Source organism: Muntiacus reevesi, chromosome 2 (genome assembly GCF_963930625.1).
Source record: "Muntiacus reevesi chromosome 2, mMunRee1.1, whole genome shotgun sequence".
NCBI lineage: Eukaryota > Metazoa > Chordata > Mammalia > Artiodactyla > Cervidae > Muntiacus > Muntiacus reevesi.
In genome coordinates, this window is record NC_089250.1 from 10,867,471 (window position 1) to 10,893,583 (window position 26,113).

A 26,113-nucleotide genomic window follows, 5' to 3' on the forward strand; every position below is an offset into this window, starting at 1 on the left:
GGACAAAATATAAAAGATAAAAAGAGAGACAAAAGAGGTAGGGATAGAGATCCATCCCAGGAAGGGAGTCTTAAAAGAGGAGAAGTTTCCAAACACCAGGAAACACTCTCACCGGCGGGTCTGTGGGGAGATTTGGAATGTCAGAGGGCAACGTAACCAGGAGGAAAAATAAGTAAATAAATAAATAAAACACACAGATTACGTGCCTAACGGCAACTCCCAGTGCTCGCATCCACCACCAGCAAGAGGGGCTGCATTGCTTATGTTGAGGACCAGGCCTGAATGCCCTGAGGGCAATCTGAGGGAACTAACATGAGATAGCAACCTAAACTGTAGGACAGCCAGAGAGAGAGAAAGAGAACTATCCCGCAAAAAGCCCTAAACTAAGGCACTGCCAGGTCCGCTCACAGAACAAAGCACTGAGTGAATACCAGAGGAGAGCTAGCCCACTGCAGACCGGCTCATCCCTCGCCGGAGGCAGGGAGGCAGGAGGCGGGCAGCCAGAGCTGGAAAGGGCAAACTCGGCCCCAGAGAGGCATCCTTTACCAAACTGCAAGCACGCACCGTCACTAACCAAAACTTCTTGGAATTCTGAATGGTTGACATCCGCCGGGTGGGTCGCAGCCAGAGATCAGCTCCCCAGAAGAGACACACGGCACACCAGAGATGGCCACGCCCACTGCCACCCAGGAAACTCAGTGGCTGGGACCGGGGAGGTTGTAAGACGCACCCCCCACCTGGGGAGATGACGCTCACCAAGCACCTGGTCACCTGAGCTGCTCAGACCTGCGAGGGGCACAAAACACAGGCCCAACCGAGTCTGCACCTTTGTGGAGTACACGAGAACCTGAACCTGAGCGGCCTAGACCTGGGAAGTGCACACAATCCAGGGCCCGCCTCAGACAGTTCCCCGGCAGAGCAACCTAGAGCCTGAGAAGTGTAGACTGGGAAAGCGCACACGCCATGAGCGGGGGCAAACCCAGTGCGGCCTAGACACTGTGCGCACTCCCCACACACGCCGGTGATATTTGTTCGCAGGGTTCCTCTGTCCCCAAAGCAGAACTGAACAAGTGAGCCTAAATAAGTGACCACCTTCGCCCCTTGTGTCTGGACATTAGATAATTGAAGAGACCTGCAAACAGAAAAAGCTAAAACAAACAGAGGGAACCGCTTTGGAAATGACAGGTGCAACAGATTAAAACCCTGAAGTTAGCAGCGACTATGTTGGAAGGGGCCAATAGACCTTGAGAGGTATAAGCTGGATAAAGGAACTATGTGAAACTGGACTGACCCCACACTGCCCGCAACAGCTCCAGAGAAATTCCTAGATCTATTTGTACTATTATCAGGTTTTAAATATTTTTTTTTATTTTTAAGTCCTCTATTACTCCTTTAATTTTCATTTTTACAACCTACTGTTACCTTGCCAAAAAAAAAAAGACCCTATTTGAAAAGCAAACTTCATATATATATATTTTATAATTTTCTGTGACTTTGCTTTCTTTTTTTAATATTGTGTTTTTGAGAGTCTAACCTCTACTCTAGATTTTTAATCTTTGCTTTTTGGCATTTGTTATCAATTTTGTACCTTTAAGAACTCAATCTTCAGTACCCATTTTCACTTGGGAGTGTGATTACTGGCTTGATTGCTCTCTCCCCCTTTTGACTCTCCTTTGTCTCCACCAGGTCACCCCTATCTCCGCCCTCTCCTTTCTCTTTTCTACCCAACTCTGTGAATCTCTGTGTGTGTTCTGGGCTGTGCAGAACACTTAGGGAACTGATTAGTGGCTGGATCTGTCTCTCTCCTTTTGATGCCCCCTTTTATCCTCCTGGCCACCTCTGTCTCCTTCCTCCCTCTTCTCTTCTCTGTGCAACTCCGTGAACCTCTCTGAGGGGTCCAGACTGTGGAGAGCACATAGGGAAGTGATTACTGGCTAGCTTGCTCTCTCCCCTTTTGATTCCCCCTCTTCTCCTCCTGGTCACTTCTATCTCCCTCCTCCCTCTTCTCTTCTCCATGGAACTCTGTGAACCTCTCTGGGGATCCCTCAGTGTGGAGAAACTTTTCGTCATTAACCTAGACATTTTATCATCAGTGCTGTATAGATGGAGAAGTCTTGAGGCTACTGTAAGAATAAGACTGAAAACCAGAGGCAGGAGGCTTAAGTCCAAAACCTGAGAACACCAGAGAACCCCTGACTCCTGGCAACATTAATCCAAAAGCCTCATCCAAAAGCCTCCATACCTACACTGAAACCAAGCACCACCCAAGAGCCAACAAGTTCCAGAGCCAAACACAGCACGCAAATTCTCCAGCAACACAGGAACATATCCCTGAGCTTCAATATACAGGCTGTCCAAAGGCACACCAAACACATAGACATCTCAAAACTCACTACTGGACACTTCATTGCACTTCAGAGAGAAGAGATCCAGCTCCCCCCCACCCACCAGAACACCGACGCAAGCTTCCTGAACCAGGAAACCTTGACAAGCCACCTGTCCAACCCCACCCACAGTGAGGAACCTCCACAATAAAGAGGAACCACAAACTGCCAGAATACAGAAAGGCCACCCCAAACACAGCAATCTAAACAAGATGAAAAGGCAGAGAAATACTGAGCAGGTAAGGGAACAGGATAAATGCCCACCAAACCAAACAAAAGAGGAGGAGATAGGGAAGTACCTGAAAAAGAATTCCGAAGAATGATAGTGAAAATGATCCAAAATCTTGAAAACAAAACGGAGTTACAGATAAATAGCCTGGAGACAAGGATTGAGAAGATGCAAGAAATGTTTAACAAGAACCTAGAAGAAATACAAAAGAGTCAGTCAATAATGAATAATGCAATAAATGAGATCAAAAACATCTGGAGGGAACCAACAGTAGAATAGCAGAGGCAGAAGATAGGGTAAGTGAGGTAGAAGATAGAATGGTAGAAATAAATGAGGCAGAGAGAAAAAAAAAATAACTGAAAGAAATGAGGACAACTTCAGGGACCTCTGGGACAATGTTAAACACTCCAACATTCGAATCATAGGAGTCCCAGAAGAAGAAGACAAAAAGAAAGACCATGAGAAAATACTTGAGGAGATAATAATTGAAAACTTCCCTAAAATGGGGAAGGAAATAGTCACCAAAGCCCAAGAGGCCCAGAGGGTCCCAAACAGGATAAATCCAAGGCAAAACACCCCAAGATACAAATTAATCAAATTAACAAAGATCAAACACAAAGAACAAATATTGAAAGCAGCAAGGGAAAAACAACAAACAACACACAAAGCGATCCCCATAAGGATAACAGCTGATCTTTCAATAGGAACTCTTCAGGCCAGAAGGGAATGGCAGGACACACTTAAAGTGCTGAAAGAGAAAAACCTACAAGCCAGATTACTGTAGCCAGCAAGGATCTCATTCAAATACGAAGGAGAAATCAAAAGCTTTACAGACAAGTAAAAGCTGAGAGAATTCAGCACCACCAAACCAGCTCTTCAACATATGCTAGAGGATCTTCTCTAGACAGGAAACACAGAAAGGGTGTATAAGCTCAAACCCAAAACAACAAAGTAAATGACAACAGGATCATACTTATCAATAATTACCTTAAATGTAAATGGGTTGAATGCCCCAACCAAAAGACAAAGACTGGCTGAATGGATACAAAAACAAGACCACTACATATGTTGTCTACAAAAGACCCACCACCTCAAAACAAGGGACACATACAGACTGAAAGTGACGGGCTGGAAAAAGATATTCCACGCAGATAGAGACCAAAAGTAAGCAGGAGTAGCAATACTCATATCAGATAAAATAGTCTTTAAAATAAAGGCTGTGAAAAGAGACAAAGGTGGACACTACATAATGATCAAAGGATCAATCCAGGAAGAAGACATAACAATTATAAATATATATGCACCCAACAGAGGAGCACCACAATATGTAAGGCAAATGCTAACAAGTATGAAAGGGGAAATTAACAATAACACAATAATAGTAGGAGACTTTAATACCTGCACTCACATCTATGGATATTTCAACTAAACAGAAAATTAACAAGGAAACACAAACTTTAAATGACACAATGGACCAGCTAGACCCAACTGATATCTATAGGACATTTCACCCCAAAACAATGAATTTCACCTTTCTCTCAAGTGCACATGGAACCTTCTCCAGGACAAATCACGTCCTGGGTCATAAATCTAGCCTTGGTAAATTTTAAAAAGCTGAAATCATTCCAAGCATCTTTTCTGACCACAATGCAGAAAGATTAGAGGTCCATTAAAGGAGAAAACCTACTAAAAATGCCAATGAATGGAGGCTGAACAACACACTCCTGAAAAACCAATAAATCACAGAAGAAATCAAAAAAGAAATCAAAATATGCATAGACATGAATGAAAACAAAAACACAACAATCTAAACCTTATGGGACCCAGTAAAAGCAATGCTAAGGGGAAGGTTCATAGCAATACAGGCTTACCTCAAGAAACAAGAAAAAAGTCAAATAAATTACCTAACTCTACACCTAAAGCAACTAGAAAAGGAAGAAATGAAGAACCCATGGGTTAGTAGAAGGAAATAAATCTTAAAAATCGGGGCAGAAATAAATGCAAAAGAAACAAAAGAGACCATAGCAGAAATCAACAGAGCTAAAAGCCAGTTCTTTGAGAAGATTTAAAAAAAAAAAAATTGACAAACCATTAGTCACAGTCCTCAAGAAACAAAGGGAGAAAAATCAAATCAACAAAATTAGAAATGAAAATGGAGAGATCACAAAAGACAACACAGAAATACAACGGATCATAGGAGGCGACGATCAGCAACTATATGCCAATAAAATGGACAACTTGGAAGAAATGAACAAATTCGTAGAAAAGTATCTTTCCCAAACTAAACCAGGAAGAAATAGAAAATCATACCAGACCCATCACGAGCACAGAAGTCGAAACTGTAATCAGAAGTCTTCCAGCAAACAAAAGCCCAGGACTAGATGACTTCACAGCTGAATTCTACCAAAAATTTAGAGAAGTGCTAACACCTATCCTACTCAAACTCTTCCAGAAAACTGCAGAAGAACGTAAACTTCCAAACTCATTCTGTGAGGCCACCATCACCCTCATACAAAAACCTGACAAAGATGCCACAGGAAAAGAAAACTACAGGCCAATATCATTGAGGAACGTAGATGCGAAAATCCTTAACAAAATTCTAGCAAACAGAATCCAACAACATATTAAAACGATCATACATCATGGCCAAGTGGGCTTTAACCCAGGGATGCAAGGATTCTTCAATATCCACAAATCAACCAATGTAATACACTACATTAACAAATTGAAAGATAAAAACCATATGAATATCTCAATAGATGCAGAGAAAGACATTGACAAAATTCAACATCCATTTATGATTAAAAAAAAAAAAACCCTCCAGAAATCAGGAATAGAAGGAACATACCTCAACACAATAAAAGTTATATATGACAAACCCATAGGAAACATTATCCTCAATGGTGAGAAATTGAAAGCATTTCGCCTAAAGTCAGGAACAAGACAAGGGTGCCCACTCTCACCACTACTATACAACATACTTTTGGAAGTGTTGGCCACAGCAATCAGAGCAGAAAAAGAAATAAAAGGAATTCAGATAGGAAAAGAGGAAGTAAAACTCTGTTTGCAGATGACATGATCTTCTACATAGAAAACCCTAAAGACTCTACCAGAAAATTCCTAGAGCTAACCAATGCATAAAGTAAAGTTGCAGGATATAAAATTAACACTCAGAAATCCCTTGCATTCCTATATACTAAGAATAAGGAAACAGAAAGAGAAATTAAGGAAACAATTCCATTCACCATTGCAACGAAAAGAATAAAATACTTAGGAATATACCTACCTAAAGAAATAAAAGACCTATATATAGAAAACAATAAAACACTGCTGAAAGAAATCAGAGAGGACACAAATAGGTGGAGAAATATACCATGTTCATGGACTTAAAGAATCAATATAGTGAAAATGAGCACACTAGTCAAAGCAATCTATAGATTCAATGCAATCCCTATCAAGCTACCAACGGTATTTTTCACAGAACTAGAACAAACAATATCACGATTTGTATGCAAATACAAGAAACCTCGAATAGCCAAAGCAATCTTGAGAAAGAAGAATGGAACTGGAGGAGTCAACCTGCCTGACTTCAGGCTATACCACAAAGCTACAGTCATCAAGACAGTATGGTACTGGCACAGAGACAGAATAGATGAATGGAACAAAATAGAAAGCCCAGAGATAAACCCTTGTACCTATGGACACCTTATCGATGACAAAGGAGGCAAGAATATACAATGGAGAAAAGACAATCTCTTTAACAAGTGGTGCTGGGAAAACTGGTCAATCACTTGTAAAAGAATCAAACTACAACACTTTCTAACACCATACACATACATAAACATAAATAAACTCAAAACGGCTTTAAGATCTAAACGTTAAGACCAGAAACTATAAAACTCCTAGAGGAAAACATAGGCAAAACACTCTGACATAAATCATGGCAGGATCCTCTATGCCCCACCTCCCAGAGTAATGAAAATAAAGGCAAAAATAAACAAATGGGACCTAATTAAACTTAAAAGCTTCTGCACAACAAAGGAAACTATACGCAAGGTGAAAAGACAGCCTTCAGAATGGGAGAAAATGAGAGCGAATGAAGCAACTGACAAAGAATTAATCTCAAAAATATACAAGCAGCTCTTGCAGCTCAATTCCAGAAAAATAAACGACCCAATCAGAAAATGGGCCAAAGAAATAAACAGACATTTCTCCAAAGAAGACATACAGATGGCTAACAAACACATGAAAAGATGCTCAACATCACTCATTATCAGAGAAACACAAATCAAAACCACAATGAGGTACCATCTTACTCCAGTCAGAATGGCTACAAACAGTAAATGCTGGAGGGAGTGTGGAGAAAAGGGAACTTTCTTACACTGTTGGTGGGAATGCAAACTAGTACGGCCACTATGGAGAACAGTGTGGAGATTCCTTAAAAATATGGAAATAGAACTGCCATATGACCCAGCAATCCCATTCCTGGGCATACACACTGAGGAAACCAGAAGTGAAAGAGACACGTGTACCCCAGTGTTCATCGCCGCATTGCTTACAATAGCCAGGACGTGGAAGCAACCTAGATGTTCATCAGCAGACGAATGGATAAGAAAGCTGTGGTATATATATACACAATGGAATATTACACAGCCATTAAAAAGAATGCATTTGAATCAGTTCTAATGCAGTGGATGAAACTGGAGCCTATTATACAGAGTGAAGTTAAGTCAGACAGAAAAAAACACCAACTCAGTAATATTAACACATACACAGGGAATTTAGAAAGATGGTAATGATGACCCTATATGTGAGACAGAAAAAAAGACACAGACGTATAGAACAGTCTTTTGGACTCTATGGGAGAAGGCGAGGGTGGGATGATTTGAGAGAACAGCACTGGAACATACATATTATCATATGTGAAACAGATTGCCAGTCCAGGTTGGATGCATGAGACAGGGTGCTCAGGGCTGGTACACTGGGATGACCCTGAGGGATGGGATGGGGAGGGAGTTGGGAGGGGGGTTCAGGATGGGGAACACATTGTACATTCATGGCTGATTCATGTCAACGTATGGCAAAACCACTACAATATTATAAAGTAATTAGCCTCCAGTTAAAATAAAAGATAAATAAATAAAAATAGCAAGGAATGCACATGTTGCCAGAGATATTTTTAAAAGAAAAAATATCCTCCATAGATAATTTTATAAACTCTGGTGGTATTTTTTCTTTCTTTATGATTTTATAATAACAAGTAGTCTAAATAAGAAAAAAGCATAAGTCGTGATTTCATTCACTTAATGTATGTAATTATTTGCTGACATTCAGAAAAAAGAAATCAGAATTTCTTTTTGCAGAGGAAAAAATACAGTTAGTTCTCCAGTTTTTCTTTCAGATTGTTGCAGCTGAAAATTTTCTCATTTAATGAAAAGAGATTAAGAATTTCATTTATAAAATTATAAATTATAATTTTAGTAAAAAGGATAGATAGAATGCTTATTTATTTCCTCTTTATTTTCAGAAAGATCTAAAATACCCACCAAGGTTATAGCAAACAGTTTAAGATAAATTAGGTGAGTACATTTAAGTATATAGTGTCAGACACGAATGAGCGACTGAACTGAACTGAAGTTAGAAACCACAAGAAACAGAAGGGCCAAAAATTCTTAATTCATAATACATCTCCTAAGGCCTAAAACAGGGCCCATCTTGAATTCTCATTAAACGAAAGCTCTGCTAGGTTAAATAGAAGACATTGCTTCATTAATTTCAAAGTGAGATTTTTTTTTCTTTAAAGAGAAATCACTTCAAATTTAAATGGACTTCCAGAGGGAACTATATTAAAAAAACATATATACATACACAAGTATAAACAAATCACGTTACTGTACACCCGAAACTTACACGGCATTTTAAACTGACTACACTTCAATCGAAGGAAAAAGCAAGAACCACCACCACCGTCGAAAACAACCACCAAAAACAATAAGGAACACATTTTCTTTCAGTTCTTCATAAAAATCAGCTATATGCCATTCAAAAGAGTCTGAGCATTGTTTTTTCATGACCTCACTTTCTCTTCTTAAGCTGAATTTGAAATAATGTCTCGCAGAATTATACCACAGAGTTCCTGGTCTGACTTACCCCCACTATTTCTGTTGTGTGTGTAAAATAATCTGTCTCATCTTCACCCTCATTCCATCTTATATTCATCTTGTCCTTCATAAAGGAATTCTTCCCCTTCATCCTCCTCCCCATCTTCATATTCATCTAATTGTTTTTCCTAAGTGCTTTGTAATTCAGTACTTTCATAATGGTATACTTAGTATGCCAATATTTATAAACCTGAATCACGCACATGTATGGCTCTAATAAGAGCCATCACACCATTTTGTACCATGACTTTGAGGGCTTCTATTTCTGTGGTGGGATCCTTTTTGTCTTCATAAGGATCAGGGGAATGGTATGTGAACAAGTACAGGGAAAGAAGAGTTACAAACAGAACCACTTACCTTTGTAGGACCAAGGCCTGCTACAGACTTGAGAAGTTTGGGAACAGGCTCAGGTGATGGGAAGGCAGGCTGACAGATGCCCTCAAACCAGGGTGATGGTTTGGGAAATGTTTCAACCACATCTTCAATGTTCCTATCAGAATTATTGTCCTCAGAGAAAGTGGTACTCTCTGGTCTCAAAATGCCACACTTTGCTTCTACTACAGTGAAAACAGGAGAGAGTACATGAGAACATGTGTCATTTCAAATCAGGGAATAACACCAGAAGGACAGTCTTCGAATAACTTACTGTTTCTGTTGGATTGCTGAGAAGTCTTCATGAGCTTTGTCAACTTTGGTTTCAAGACATGCTGGAGAAGAAAATAAGAGCTTGAAGAATATAACAAGTATCAACCTGAATAAATTTATAACATCCTCCACTCCTCTATGATCTAACACAAAGAGCACAGGTTCTGCAGTCATTCAGATGTGGATTCAAATCCCAGTTCTGCCACTGACTGACCTGCTCATGGGGAAAGGATTATGACAGATGACATCAGAAGCCCCGGATGTTCCTCTCCTTACCCCTAATTGACAGCTATACAAATACGATGACACCCACTAGATTACTTTCTCTACCAAAATGTTCGAGAGTAATAATTTATCCCCAGGAGTTCAGAGCACTACTGAAAAACTAAGACATTTAAATTAATTGTTATATTTTGAAATCTGCTTCCATGATTAATATAAACATGAATTATCACCTGGGAAGGGAAATATGAAAGTTTAGGTTTTAGCAGAACCTTATTTAGATGGGCTAGAACTGTAAACAGGAGAAGCTACTTCTATTCTGTTTGTCAAACAGCTAGAGATATAAAACAGGGGGGAAAAAAATCAGCTGCTTCTATGAAACAGGGAAAAAGCAAGGTTAAACCTGTAGGGCAATGATCATGAATGAAAGCCACAAACACTCTAAATAGACAGCCATAAGCAAACATGTGCACAATAGGGGAAGAGAGAGATGGACTGAAAGAACAGACACTGAAGAAATTTGTTCTGTGAGGAAAAGTTAACAGTAAATATTTTAAAAAAGAAATTAAAAAGGTAGAGGAGAAAGAAGAAAGGAAAAGGTGAGACACTCTTAGTCAAGAACAAACTTCACGGGGGGAAAAAAAAAGGTATAATAAGGTATGCGGAGAAACACATATATTTAGAATTTATATACAATAGATCAGTAATATATCAGTATTCTTAAGGATATACTATGAGCAAAGCCTCTTTTTCATATGATTTTATTAATCTAATTATATGCATCTACACTGTTCTTCAAATTCTATGAAAATATCAACATCAGTTCAGGTCAGTTGCTCAGCTGTGTGTGACTCTTTGCCATCCCATGGACAGCAGCACACCAGGCTTCCCTGTCCATCACCATATTCCCAGAGGTTTTGCAAACTTATGTCCATTGAGTCGGTGCTGCCATCCAACCGGCTCATCCTCTGCCGTCCCCTTCTCCTCCCGCCTTCAAACTTTCCCAGAATTGGTATTTTCCAATGAGTCGGTTCTTCACATTGGATGGCCAAAGTATTGGAGTTTCAGCTTTCTGAATGTTGAGCTGTAAGTCAACTTTTTCACTCTCCTCTTTCACTTTCATCAAGAGGCTCTTTAGTTCTTTAATTTCTGCCACCATGGTGGTGTCATCTGTGTATCTGAGGTTATTGATATTTCTTTTGGTTATCTTGATTCCAGCTTGTGCTTCATCCAGCCCAGCATTTCGTATGATGTACTCGGCATGTAAGTTAAATAAGCAGGGTGGCAATTTACATCCTTGATGTACTCCTTTCCCGATTTGGAACCAGTCTATAGCTCCATATCCAGTTCTAACTGTTGCTTCTTGTCCTGTATAAAGATTTCTTAGGAGGCAGGTCAGCTGGTCTGGTATTCCCATCACTTGAAGAAGTTTCTACACTTTGTTGTGATCCACAGAGTCAAATGGTTTGGCACACTCAATAAAGGATAAGTAGATGCATTTCTGGAACTCACTTGCTGTTTTTATGATCCAGAGGATGTTGACAATTTGATCTCCGGATCCTCTGCCTTTTCTAAATCCAGCTTGAAGATATGAAGTTCATGGTTCATGTAACCTTGAAGCCTGGCTTGGAGAATTTTGAGCATTACTTTCCTAGTGTGTGAGATGAGTGCAATTATGTGGTAGTTTGAACATTCTTTGGCATTGCCTTCCTTTGGGACTGGAAGGAAAACTGAACATTTCCAGTCCCGTGGCCACTGCTGAATTTTCAGATTTGCTGGCATATTGAGTAGAGCACTTTCACAGCATCATCTTTTAGGATTTCAAAGAGCTCAACTGCAATTCCATCACCTCCACTAGCTTTGTTTGCAGTGATGCTTCGTAAGGCCCACTTGACTTCGCATTCCAGAATGTTTGGCTCTAGGTGAGTGATCACACCATCCTGGTTTATCTGGGTCATGAAGACCTTTTTTGTAGAGTTCTGTGTACTCTTATACACCTCATCTTAATGTATTCCGCTTCTGTTAGGTCCATACCATTTCGACCTTTATGGTGCCCATCTTTGCATGAAACGTTCCCATGGTATCTCTAATTTTCTTGAAGAGATCTCTAGTCTTTCCCATTCCATTGTTTCCTCTATTTCTTTGCATTCATCCCTGAGAGAGGCTTTCTTATCTCTCCTTGCTATTCTTTGGAACTCTGCATTCAAATGGGTATATCTTTCCTTTTCTCCTTTGCCTTTTGCTTCTCTTCTATTCTCAGTTATTTGGAAGGCCACCTCAGACAACCATTTTGCCGTTTTGCATTTCTTTGTCTCCAGGATGATCTTGATCACTGCTTCCTGTACAATGTCATGAATCTCCATCCATAGTTCTTCAGGCACTCTGTTTATCAGATCTGATCTCTTGAATCGATTTGCCACTTGCAGTGTCTAATCATAAGAGTAAATACTACATGAAACTAAATTCAGAGCATGAAAACAAATTTCACAACAGAACACTTTACCTTGGTTTTAAAATCTAAGACTTCATTGTTTGATGGAGGCCCTAAATCAACGCCAGGTTCGTTGGGAAACCTTTAAAGCAGAAACATACAATAAAAATGAGTGAGCTCATTACTTGAACAAAAGAAAAAAAAAAAAGTGAAAGTCTCTCTATATATTAAATAAACTTTCTTGACATGAATTAAATTTGGCCTGTTTTAAAACAGCTTTTTTTTTTTTAATTTTTAAAAAATTTTTTGATGTGGACCACTTTTAAAGTCTTTACTGAATTAGTGCCAATGGTGCTTCTATTTTATGTTTTGGCTGTCTGACCCCAAGGCATGTGAGATCTTTAGCTTCCCTGACTGAGTATCGAACCCACACTGCCTACACTGGAAGATGTCTTCGTAACCATCTTAACCATTGCACCCCCAGGGAAGTCTCCAAAAAAGTTTTTCATTACCTATTTCTGCTTCCTTGTCTCCCAATCTATGAAATATCTAGTTAACACTCATTCTTAGTTTCCATAACAGAGAGTGACAGCCAATATATCGGCAGAGCCTAAAAATAATTTGTTTTCACCAAAAGTTCTAACAGCTGAACTGAAAATCCAATTGATGGACTGAAATAACTCTTGCTTGCCCAAATTGGAATAAACCTGATGACTTAAAACAAAGCGGAAGAATAGGCTTTGCCTTCTCCATTGTCTGTTCAAGGCTCAGAGACGAATCTGAGTTGGTCCAAAAGGGGAGTCTTGGTCCATCAGCAGAGATACCACTTATTGAGATGGCACCACTTCGCTCCTTTACTCGAAGAGGGAGTACGGGGAGTTTCCCCACAACGTCGAAACTTAAAATGTACACAAGTCAAAGGACTAATTTATATCTTTAACTTATATGCTACACGGGTACTTCTCAGTCTCTGCCGAGGGCCATGGGAGTGGACGTGGGAGCCACGAAGGCCAGCTGTCAAGTCACAGGTCAACTCATTTTAACCAGGGTCAATTCATTAACCTCCTGAAACCACAGTTGCCTAATTAAGTACAAGTAGGACACGGCTACTTTACAAAGCTGCTGTGGTGACTCTATGAGGTCACAAATGTTAAGCACATAATGCAGTGTCTAACCCAGAGTAGAACACTCAACAAACATTAGTTTCTCTTATTCCATGTTCCCTTAGTTAAACATATAATTTAAAACATCCATAAAATCTTACCTCCTTGAAGAGTCCTCTTCAGAACTCTCATCCGCTATTAAAGAAAAATCAAGACACATTTTAAATCAACAGAAGAAAAATACAGAATATTAAAACCTCAAGACTGATGCTTTGTTTAAAAGTGTTCCTTTCAAACCACACCTGGAGGCCACACTAGAGGAAGGGAACAGTGGTTGTACTATTCTCATAGGCTCACCTAAGAATGCCTAAGAACCACTACTCCCCTTTATAGTCATCAAATGCAAAACAAAAAAACAAAGAAAGAACTGCTGTTTACAATGACCATAATCCTAACCAAACTCCAGGAGACTGACAGACAATGATACTATACCAGTAACAGAATCAGTACTATAAGCTGACAATAGCACACGTAAATAGCACAGTATTTCTGGACTTCCATTGCCTGGAGCACTGAACAGAGACTAGAGGTGTCTTGCTGGGACATGACAACTCCTCTGGCTCTTCAGTTCAGAATGAAAACACCCTATCACAGGGAAGCTTGGTCCACAGGCACTGAACTTCAGAGTGTGGTAAAGCATAGGAAACAAAGTCGTCTCTTCCTGGCCCTCTTTCCAAAGGCAAGAGAAGTATGAAAGAAGTACTCATTCCAGGCTTAGAAAGGATTATCTCTTGAAAGGGAGGTGGGGGAGGGCAAACGGGTAAAGGGCATCAACTTGGTGCTGAGAGTGGGGACTATTCTTGTAGACTTGTAGTGGTGAGACTGCAGTAGGTTACACAGAAGTTGAACTTTTAAAAAAATTTCCATATATATATACACATACACAGACACACACACACACACACACACACACACAGACACTAATATGTCTAAAAAGAATCTCTTGAGACTGTCTCCTTCTATTGCTCAAGCGTATCTGGACCACATAGAGCAGGATGGTTCAAAGAGTGCTGTGTACTAGTGAGGGCTATCATTATATCAATCCGTCCCATTATATGGCAAATGTTTACAGAAATCATGCTTTTTCAGCTTGGAAGGCATATGTCATCACATCCTAAGCTGACGAACAAGGGGAGGGAGGGAAGAATGGAGGGAGCCACGGACTCTGGTTCTGCTAAACAACATTTCCCAGGGGTTGTCATGATTTGATGCTGGAGGGATGACTCACATGCAGTGACTCCACGGGGAAAGGAGCACTGCAAGCTTGAGTCTGGAGAGCAGGGGCAGTGAATTTTAACTGTTTTCACTCTGTGACATCAGAACAATGCTTAGGACACAAAAGACACTTGAAAGTTATCTGTTTAGTGAAAAAATGAGCAAATAAAAAGCATGTTTTCTTTGAAAATTTTGTTTAGAAAAATACAGAAATTAACCAGAGAAAACTCTATGCTATTCTGAGCGTACTGAAGACCAAGACACTCTCATCTCTGTATCTCCTCTGACTAATGTACTAAACCAACCTACAGTTCTTTGATAGATGTTTTTGTTGTTCGGTCACCAAGTCCTGTCTGACTCTTGTGGCCCCATGGACTACAGCTCACCAGGCTCTTCTGTCCATGGAATTTCCCAGGCAAGCGTACTGGAGTGCGTTGCCGTTTCCCTCTCCAGCGAATCTTCCCGACACAGGGATCAAACCATATCTCCTGCATTGGCAGGTGGATTCTTTACTACTGAGCCACCTGGGAAGCCCCCTTTGATTAGACAGAGGTCTACTCAGTCAAAGGTATCCTCGGATACCCTGTACAACGTGCTAGATGCCACATGCAATGGACCTAATGCTGTTTTTGTTAATGCAAAGTGTTTCTGTGCTTTTATTAGACCCTGCAGAGTCCCAAGTCCATCTATTTGGAGATCTATTATGATAATTTTTTAACTGATGGCAAGAAAGCATCTTGTTCTTGCAAAACTATACTGTCATGACAATTGGCCAACACACAAAAGAAAACATCTGGTCCTAATGAAGTCAATCTGTCTCACTCTCTTTGGATCTGGAAGGAATGAAGTTGGTAAGCTACACCTGCTTGGTACAAAAATAGGCAAAATAACTGGTTCTCAACCAGGCATTGCTTTTCTGCCTTCGGTACTATTGGTAAGTATTTTTCAGAAATAATCTCTCACTACTATGCTGCACACTGGCTCAGCTTTGCAGTTCTTATTGTTTATCATTTCTTATCCTACCAGGAAGGGATTATTCAGGTTCCCAGTTTTAATGATGGTAACTATTTTAGTGAGACTAATCACTACACAGTAACTACTAATTATTCATTCACTAAATGCAATCCATTTCTATAAATGAAAGTTCACTTTCATAAGAAGTCCAATCTGCTATGACTATAGATGAAATATACATCATACTCACTTAATTTTTTTTTTCTGATTTACACAAAGATCTAATATAGGACTTTAGGGGCCATATTAAATAGATGGATTTCTTTTCAGACAATACTGTCTTTGATGTTAAATCACCTACAATTAACTTCTTAATCACTTCTGAATACTAGAGTATTAAGAAAGTAATTTAAAAAATAAAATACATATGCAATTTATGCTAATCTTTCATAGTTCTTTCATTATTGAAACTTCTTCACTCCTACTTTATCTATGGTAGAATCACCAAAAGTAATTTGGTATCAGATGACGTACCTGGGTTGCTCTTTTCAGGAGAAGTTTTAGGTTTCTTTTCTTTATATTCAGAAATCAGATGGCGAAAGCTATGTATTAAAAATGTGATACGTAATATTTTAACACTGATATGAAAAACAACTACCAAATTCTTGGATCATTTCAGACAATGTCAGAGATAATATCAAAACGTCAATTGTCCCATACATTTCAAGTTTCTAAGTTCTATACGCTTTTATTTAGCATGCAGTAAAGGAGAAAGTAAAGGTATACTGTCACCCTGCTTATTTAACCTCTATGCAGAGTACATCATGAGAAATGCTGAGCTGGATGAAGCACAAGCTGGAATCAAGGTTGCTGAGAGAAACATCAATAACCTCAGATATGCAGATGACACCAGCCTTATGGCAGAAAGTGAAGAAGTACTAAAGAGCCTCTTGAGGAAAGTGAGACAGGAGAGTGAAAAAGTTGCCTTAAAACTCAACATTCAGAAAACTAAGATCATGGCATCCGGTCACATGACTTCATGGCAAATAGATGGGAAAACAGTGGAAAGAGTGGCTGACTTTGTTTTCTTGGGGGCTCCAAAATCACTGCAGATGGTGATTGCAGTCATGAAATTAAAAGATGCTTACTCCTTGGAAGGAAAGTTATGACCAACCTAGACAGTATATTAAAAAGCAGAGACATTACTTTGCCAACAAAGGTCCGTCTAGTCAAGGCTATGGCTCTTCCAGTGGTCATGTATGGATGTGAGAGTTCGACTGTAAAGAACAGCATCGAAACATGTATATTATCAAGTGTGAAACAGATCGCCAGTCCAGGTTGGATGCATGAGACAAGTGCTCGGGGCTGGTACACTGGGATGACCCAGAGGGATGGGATGGGGAGGGAGGTGGGAGGGGGGTTCAGGATGGGGAACACGTGTAAATCCATGGCTGATTCATGTCAATGTATGGCAGAAACCACTACAATATTTTATAGTAATTAGCCTCCAACGAATAAAAATAAATGAAAAAAGAAAGAAAGAAAGAAAGCTGAGCACCGAAGAATTGATGCTTTTGAACCATGGTGTTGGAGAAGACTCTTGAGAGTCCCTTGGACTGCAAGGAGATCCAACCAGTGCATCCTAGAGGAAATCAGTCCAGGGTGTTCATTGGAAGGACTGATGTTGAAGCTGAAACCCCAATATTTTGGCCACCTGATGCGAAGAGCTGACTCATCTGATAAGACCCTGATGTTGGGAAAGATTGAAGGCAGGAGGAGAACGGGATGACAGAGGATGAGATGGCCGGATGGCATACCGATTCAATGGACATGAGTTTGGGTAAACTCCGGGAAGTTGATGATGGACAGGGAGGCCTGGTGTGCTGTGGTTCATGGGGTCCCAAACAGTCAGACACAACTGAGTGACTGAACTGAACTGAAAGGAGAAAGAAAAGGAAGATGAAGTAGTCATGAACTCGGGGTGTGCAGAGCTCCAATAATTAACTAGATTTAGCTTGGCATACAGAAAATCTCTCGAGCTTGCAAATCCTAGCTCTATAACCAACTGCTCTTTGTTCCTGGAGGAGTTGCTTCTCTTCAGTTCAAAGTCTTCCTCTACACAACTTGGATCTTACTGCCTGATTTCACAAGAGGACTGACAGGATTTAAAGAGAAAATAGACCCCCAAAATGCGTGTACAAACAGTCAAAGAATGGAATAATTTGTGCTTGAACTACTTTGGAATTCCAAGTAAAACCCAATGTGTGTTTCTTCATACATTTAACATTCAAGTGCTGCATGAAACTGTTATGAATTCTGGTGATTAGCTGTTCTTCGTGATCTATAATTTAGGGAATCTCAGCTCTTATATAATGTGTACCTAAATTTATTTATAACATAGGAACTCACTACATGAGAGAACATAATAATCCCCCATTATTACTGCAACTAATTACACCAAGAACAGAAAACTAATCACAATCAAGACCTGGCCTGGACCGCTACTCTTCCTCCTCTACCTACTCAAACTCTGAGCCAGCAGATCTTTCCGACAATGATGTTTAATCTCCATGTTCCTCTCCAATTCACTTGGAAGACATATCCCTACTCTTACAGTGGATACTGGCAAGTTCTAGACAGGGCTTACCTCTCTGAATTCTTACTTGAGATTCTTACTTAATTGAACTATCTTACTTGAGATTTAGGGATTTCTGCTGAATGAGTTCCTTATGGGGCAGATTCTGAAAACATTTAAGGCAGAGGCAGATAGGAATCCATTGGAAGATTTTCTTTATTATAGGAAACAGATCCCATATGGGGCCAAGCATAATTAGGGAATCTCGGGCAAGCTGGCACCCAGTACTCTGGGAAGGATGACAGGGAACCTGAGGAAAGGTGCCCCCACACCTTCAAGACAGAAAGCTGCCTTGAGATTCAAGGCTAGATACAAAGGAAATAGGGAAGTCTGCTCAATCCCTGCAGGAGCACTTGACCCTCGCTGACAGCCTAAAATGGTCCCCACTGACATCTGCTAGCAGAAAAGATAAATAAGAGCCTCAACAGCACCTCATCATGAAGATCTAGGCTTACACGTGGGCTCCACATAAGGTCTCTGAGTGAGGGGGAAGCTAGGAGGCCCAGCTGCCCGAACTGGGTGCTGGTGCTTTGTTTGCAACTGTGACTGAGCGACAAGCTTACATATGAGAACAAAGGTGCTCTCACTCTGAAGTCGACGTGTGCGTCACCTTAGAGGCTGGGAACCTGGACCCACGGGGGCGGCCTGGGAGCAAAGGTCAATCGTGAGCCCACTGCACGATGAGTTTCTTTGTTTTTCCTTTTAAAATGTTTTATTATAGGTCCTTATAGAGCCACATCCAGACTCCAGATCCAGCTGCCAAGCAGACCCCGTCAAGCCCAGCTGGGGCAGCAGTGCTGCAGCAGCAGAATCAAGGCAAGCAACAGGGTGATGGGAAAGCACTCTTTCCTCCCCTCCAAGTGACTTGTGGAAGAGGACTGTCTCGTTCATCTTAGGGAATCCGCCGGGTTCTTGGAAAATTCAAGGGGAAGCCTATAGAGAGGCAAGTCCTCGAGGGAAAACACAGGATTTGCCACGGAACTAAATATATCAAGACCCAAAGAACTAGTTAGAAATATCACAACTGTGACACTGTTCATGCCCCATACCGAGAGGTCACACTTGGAATGAAATGGCTAATGTCAAGCTTTCTAAGGATCAAGGTCGACATGTCCTGAGATAAAGCACCCCAAACCCACAGCCAAGAGAAACTAACTGGCCTTTGCTTGGCTTTCAGCTCTTGAGGGGGAACATTTCACCACCATTCTCCAAACTGCCTACACCAAACTGCAACTCTCACTGGTCACGTAACAAGTAACAGTTAAAATTATATTTGGCTGTAGTTTAGTGAGAACTGGCATTTTAATGTGAACACTTACATATTAAAACTACTAACAGCAGCATATTCTTCTGCGGTCCATCCACAAACATCTTCAGATAAGATGTCAACCCCTTGCTGAAGAAGAAGTCTGACTATTTCTGGTGATTCATGCTTGATAGCAAGCATGAGGGCTGTTCTAAAACAACAGAGAGATGACTTCAGCCTCAGGAAGTTGAGTCAATTTACTTAAACAGTGAATCTGATATGCTTTACCAAGTGAACGCCTTGCCCTTCCATGAAGAATTGACCATTTACAGGCTCAAGGGTTAATCTTTGTAAATCACCTCCAAGGCTAAAATGAAGGGACGGAAAAGAAACCTCCTGTCCCATTGGGATGCCAGGTAGCAGCACTTACTATTTCAAAAGTCCCTAATGGGGACTTCCCCGGTGGGTCACGGAAAAGACTCCAGGCTCCCAATGCAGGGGGCCCAGGTTCCATCCCTGGTCAGGGAACTTGATCCCACGTGCTGCAACTAAGAGTTCCCACAACTAGGACCCCATGCAGCCAAATAAATAAATAAATAAATGTATTTTTAGAATACTAATAAAGTCCTCAGTGGACAAGAAACGATGCTGAGGTCACTTATCTGAGGCACGTAAGTGAACTATTTAAGGGATGAATCCCCCATTTTCTCCTTAGTCTGATATATTTGGCTTCAAAGTCAGCTAGAGGTTGGATTAAGAAAAGGCTACTTGCAGGTTTAAATCAAAAATATTGATAATAATGGGAATAAAAGTAGTCATGGTGGCAGTTAATGATGTGGACAAGCATGTGCTAGGCACTGAAAATGAAATACTATATATAAAATCTTTCTCACACACAGGCACCTTTGAAAGATGCACTACTATTTGTCTTGCATATCAGGAAACTTATTTGCTGATGATAAGTAACCCTAATCTGTAGGAAACCTAGGAATTGAACCTAGTCTGAATCTAAAGCTCATCATTTTCATCTGTATCATCCACCTCTGACTTGGCTTTGTTAAAGGAACTGTTTATCCAATCAAATCTATCTTTCTTCCTTCTACCTGCATTAAAAATGAAAATATCAAAATGTACTAAAATGAGAAACGATAAAAATTCATGAGCCCACAGGATCTGGTGACAGTGAGTAATAATCACCTTTTTGTGGCTGTTGTTATTTAGTTGCTATGTTGTGTCTGACTCTTTTGCAACCTAATAACATCAGCATTCTTCAAAGAAAGTAATTTAAAGCAATGAGTTATCCAAAAGACGAAATCGAGTCTTTTAGGTTTACTATTCATCTTTTAAAAGTATATACATACAAAGTAGAGGTTAAAGAATTTAAAGAATTAAGAAACTCAATACTGTCATGAGTTAAACTAAAAAGCAGAATCCATATTTCATAAAGTCAATAAAACTAATTTGAAATCCCTCAGCTATTCCAAGATTGACAAAACAAACAAAAAACAGGTTGCATATGACATCAGTCAATATTATAAAGGAATATGAATCCTGCTATATATTTCTGCTATATAGTGTTCATGATTCCCAGTGAGAATAATTGATTTTCTACCTATGTGATGATGTGTTGATCACAAATGAATCCTCTTATTCATTTAATCTTGATATTACCATCCTAGAACAGCACTGAGGGTTTTAAAAAGAAAAAGAACAATGGTACCGTTTCATCTTGTCAACCGCACGTACACTTGCTTCTTTGTCTATTAAAAACTCCACCATTTCTCCTCTCCTTTCACGTACAGCAAGTAACACTGGTGTGAGGCCATCCTGTAAAACAGGGAAAACCATTTCTAATGTACACAGTTAACCTATTTCTAAGCTGACATTAAAATCGTGCAATAGACTCTCACAACTTAAAAATACAATGCAGAAAGTAAATGAAAAAGTGGCCCTCCTCCTCATCGCCCTGTGCACCTTCTTCCTCTTTAACATGCTCCTCCTCTGGGCCTTCCCTGGTGGTCCAGTGGCTAAGAGTCAAGCTCCCAATGCAGGGGGTGCCGGTATCATTTAGCTACTGTATCAACTGCGCATTTTAGGAACAATGCTGAGGCAGAAAAATCTAATACTATCTGTAGCATGCATAACCCATCCAAGGATGACCATGAGTAAACTCAAAAGGTTTTCAGACTTGCCAATGGGAATACTATTCTCTACATGAACATGCAAAGAGAGAAACTTTTTTTTTTCTTTCAAAAAATCAACTGTGGGAACCCTGTTTTACTGCTTTCTCAGAAATGTCTCCTGGAATTGAATCTTACTCATTCTCTCTTCCTTGGTTATGACTCTTTCCACTGCCGTTCCTTAAGTCAGACGTTCTGGCCGACAGGTCAGCATGAGCTAGATGCTAACTCCATGCAGAATGAGCGCCCTCCCCACCTTATCTTCAAAGACCCTTCTTGATGACTCTCACGTGATCACCTCCAGACCACCAGGAGGAAGCTTCCAATATCCCAGAGTTCTGGTGTCTCTCTCGCTGTCCTGCTCTTAGTTAGACTGCAGCATAAAACTACCAATAACCACACGCCCAGCATTTCCTGCAGGAGCTGCTCCTCCACGAGCTCTCCCTGCGCTGTCTCTTATAACCCTGTGTGTTTGTGAGAGTCATTCAGTGCGAAACCACCACAATGAACTTAAAAATTCTAATTTGAAAGTTTCAATCCCATTCTTAATAGATTTTTTAAAATATGAAATCAATTAGAGATTAGACTGTCTTTAAAACCTTCAAGTATTTATCAAAATAAACTATCAATCAAAAGTTGGAAACTCAAGTGCTTATGGATGGAAAGCTGATGACCTGAGTAAGTGAAAAAGGCAGGTGAGACCGGTAACCCCCAAACACACGTCCCACACAGAAGGGGTGGCCTCTGCATGCAGATCAAACAGTAGGATGGGCTCAAGGGGGCCCAGATTTGGTCCTTGGAGAAGCCTGAACTTCTGCACGAGCAGAAATGTTGAAATGTTGACTCAATGTGTGGAGGTAAACTAAACATACCCAAGGGCCATATTTGGTCTATTGCCCACTTTTGGTTTTATGTTTGCTGTTTCCAAACAGGTGGGTAGAAAGCAAATATTTCTTTGTGAAACCTTTCCTTTCTTTAGTATCATATGTTTCACAAAAAAGTGGGTCCCAACATGTAGTAAATAAGCCTACTGAGACTCATAATTCAATTAAACATAAATTCTTTTAAAAAGACTCATACATCACAGTCAAGAATGCTTCCACTGCCTGTTGAAACTACAAGCTATCTCTAGAATTCTTCTAGATTGTTAACCAAACGTAGAATGAGTTCCTAAGCCCGCTGAAACTAAGTGCTTAAAACAATTCCCCTCTCTACTGTTACTAACTTTACGGGTTTTAAAGCTCTCCTCTGCTTATGCCAGGGATCAGCAATTCTAACAGACACACTGCAACAGTCTGTCCTGCAGCTGACAGCAAAAAAGGCTCACTGAGTTACTATTACTGCACTCAGGAAAACCCTGTTGGTGACAAACATCTGTTGACCTAATGACCTGGATGATAAGAGAAGGTGTAAAATCCTTAAAGGGTCAGACTCTACAGATGAAGTGACTACGTCATGAGCAAATCTCTAAAGACTCGAGGAATGTCACTGAATGATGAGTGGTTGGAAGGAAAAGGAGTTATCGTTCCAGCCCATAGATATTGCCAAAGGTACTCCTTTTAACGTCTCAAACACAGGGGCAGAGAAAAAGTCAGGCTAGTGTTGTTGGAAAGGAGGGAGCTGATGGAAGTAGCTAGCACTGATCAAACTCCAACGCTTCTAGAGACTACTTTCTTTTGTGAAGGGTGCATTTAGAAATTACATGTGTTCACTCCATAGTTATTCATCAAGGACTGGATCAGAATCTCAAGGGAATAGTTCTAAACACACACGTCCAGGTGTTCCTCGATTTACTCAGTCAAAATCTTCAGGGAACAGCCTAGGCTTGCACATTTTTTTTTTTTTTAAACTTGTCTTTACTGAATTTGTTACAATATTGCTTATGTTGTTTATGTCCTGGTTTCTTGGCCGTGGGGCATATGGGATCTTTGCTCCCCGATCAGGGATCGAACCTGCATCCTCCACATTGGAAGGCAATGTGTTAACCACTGGACCAGCAGGGAAGTCCCGGCTTGTACATTTTTTAAATAAGTTTTCCCAAATAACTGTGGTTCACCAGCAGAATATAGCTGAGACTTAGTGCAGAAACCACTCCAGTCTCATCTCTTACTCACAGAGCCAATTCCTTCTCTTACGTGAGGGTGTGAATAATAAAGAAAAGTGTAAGAGGTAAGAGTCATCAAAACTGCAATGTTGTAGATTTCCCTGGGTAAACAGTAGTAGAACAGGGACTAGTAAACCCAAAAGGCAACTTGATCTCATTATTTATAAACCCCTTCCTTCCCATCAAGACATTCTAGATGGGAGATCAGAGTCTAGACTCTTATCTAAGTGGATGGTTCTGGTTCTGCCAGAATAGGATAATATATCAGTTAATTATTTGTTCTTCTCTCTTAATTCCCACTTAATTGCCACCTGTTCACTGCCAGTCTGCTTTGCTCAGAGTCTTCTTAAAACTGGCACCTAGGCAAGTTTACAATTCACTCACAGTCTTTCTCGAAATAACAATTATTATCCCTGAAAATCACAGAAATATATAAACTGACAGGAATAAAAAGCACAAACTAAAATCTAGGGACTTCCGTGGTTGTCCCGTGGCTGGGTCTCAGTGCTCCCAGTAAAGGGGGCCTGGGTTTGACCCCTGGTCGGGACACTAGATCCTATATGCTGAAACTAAGCCCAGCACAGAGAAATAAATAAATATTAAAATAAATAGATCCTCTTCTTGGCATTTCCCAACTGCCAAAATTCTGGCCTACTTGCACTTTTCACTTGCTCGCTCCTTTTCCTTTCCTTCCCCCTCTTGAGATTTGGGCAGTGACAGAGAAACCATGCTTATCTAAATCATTTTTCATAAAATGGGAATCTGTCAACAGCAGCAAGATTTCTATTGTGTTGTAAAATGCTTTCGTTATGCTTGAATTTTAAGACAAAGTCTACTGAGGCAAATTTTGCTTTACTGTGTTATTTTAGACTGATTCAAAAAAAGAAAACAAAGTTAAGTGGGGGAAAATATTTGGAAAATGTTTTACCTTTAAGAAGTACAGTGTTAGCATAAATCCCGGCCATAAACACATAAAGGAACGCTTTACTATCTAATGCTTGAGAAATATCATGATTTAAAGTGAAATCTTAGACAATTTGCTTCCTTCAAAATACTTTCACTCAGGGAAGACTGGAGCTTCCAAACATGGAAACCTGAGCCCACCTGTTAGAGTGGGGGCAGGTCCTGGCGGGGCTGCAGAGGCTGGACTTCACGAGCTTCCTGAAGAAAGACCAGGAGGGGCAGCTCCCCAGGCACAGCCGCGACCCTGCCGAGCAGCTCTCCGGGGACTGAGCGTGGAGGACCCCGAGGTGCACCTGGTGAACCAAGGGGTCACCAGCCAAGTGAACGCCCTTGCTGGGTGTCAAACAACACCTGACCTGCCTAGTTGGATCTCAGAACCAGGGTTCCTGGAGAGTGCAGGGCTCCAGGACTGCTGCCTCCCAGGCCCACTTGCACTCACCCAGCTCCATGACGGGCACTGGGTCTCCTTCCTCCTCTGCCCACCCCCAGCGGCACACATTCCCTGAGCCCCTGTAAACAGCCAGTCCCCACATCACTTCCCTTCCCAGAGGCCTTCATTTCCTGTGGGTTCGGAGCCTACCACCCACTCCCACGCACGTTCTCATGGGAAAACCTTCCTTCTGGGGTAGACGGGTGGCTGGCAGACAGAGCTCTGTCTTTTCTGGGGTCACCGACTTTTTTCACCCCCACCCCCTGACTCAGGTTTAGAATTGTTTCCATGGTAACAGGGCCTCTTGGGCACTATTCAGTTTACCTATTTACATACTGTTGTAAATAAAACACTTGTAGATTAAAAAAATATACTGCACAAACATTTGGTCAATAAAGTTAGCTGACGATACCTTGTTCCTGGCTTCAATATGGGCGTTGTTGGAAAGCAGCTTTGCTGCGAGTGATGTATTCTGGCAAAGGACAGCGTGGTGGAGCGCGGCGTTGCCACAGGCATCCGTGACATTCGGGTCGGCGCCGTGCTCCAGCAGGAGAGTCGCGCAGTCCTCCTCTTGGCATTCTATGGCCTGTCAGCGTTGTGCCAAGAAACAAGAGTGTGAGTACTAGGAATTCACAGTAAACAGTCCACAAGCTCCACCAGTTCCCTCTATTTCAGTGAGACAAATTCACTTTTGGTCTCAGTAAATCACATCCATCTCATGTGGACACGGTTCGCTGCCCCATACCTTCATCAGCGCCGTCCTGTTTTCATTGTCACAGAGGTTAAGCAGGCATTTTCTCTTCAGGAGGAGAGCTACCACCGCTGGATGGCCATTGGCACAGGCCAAATGGAGCGCAGTCCTACAAAAGCAGGAGCAGTTTTTAGGAAACTGTAGTGTCACTGTTTCAAAACAATCGTTCATTCATGTGATTGAAAACACGCAATAGCATGGTACTCCTATCGCTCTAAAACAAATATTTTGTTTTCTTCTGGAAAAAGAGCAGCATATATTAGCTTTAGCTCCTCTTACACAATATGAAAGAGCAATCTACTTGAATAGAACGCACGAGACCTTGAGATTCAGCTCAACTTGGGTTTGAATTTGACTTTCACTCTGTCCCTTATTAGCTGTCACTCAATCTCTTTGTGCC

The 26,113-nt window shown here is 40.8% G+C and overlaps 1 protein-coding gene across 3 annotated transcripts in view; it reads right to left on the reverse strand.

The window, feature by feature from the left end:
- The window catches only part of LOC136159096 (POTE ankyrin domain family member A-like), a 55,589-nt gene extending 29,803 nt beyond the window's left edge, over positions 1-25,786 (reverse strand). For 2 of the 3 annotated variants that reach the window (XM_065920914.1, XM_065920912.1), the window contains exons 1-9: positions 25,708-25,786; positions 25,375-25,548; positions 21,006-21,112; positions 19,359-19,496; positions 15,939-16,006; positions 13,337-13,370; positions 12,145-12,214; positions 9,421-9,481; positions 9,132-9,331 (exon numbers count right to left, since the gene is read on the reverse strand). In XM_065920914.1, coding sequence (XP_065776986.1) covers positions 9,132-9,331; positions 9,421-9,481; positions 12,145-12,214; positions 13,337-13,370; positions 15,939-16,006; positions 19,359-19,496; positions 21,006-21,112; positions 25,375-25,548; positions 25,708-25,713 — 858 coding nt within the window. In that variant the 5' untranslated portion in view covers positions 25,714-25,786. Of the gene's footprint in view, positions 1-9,131; positions 9,332-9,420; positions 9,482-12,144; positions 12,215-13,336; positions 13,371-15,938; positions 16,007-19,358; positions 19,497-21,005; positions 21,113-24,673; positions 24,710-25,374; positions 25,549-25,707 lie in introns of those variants that run through there. The other variant, XM_065920913.1, reaches the window with a different exon arrangement.
- Positions 25,787-26,113: the final 327 nt, after the last annotated feature.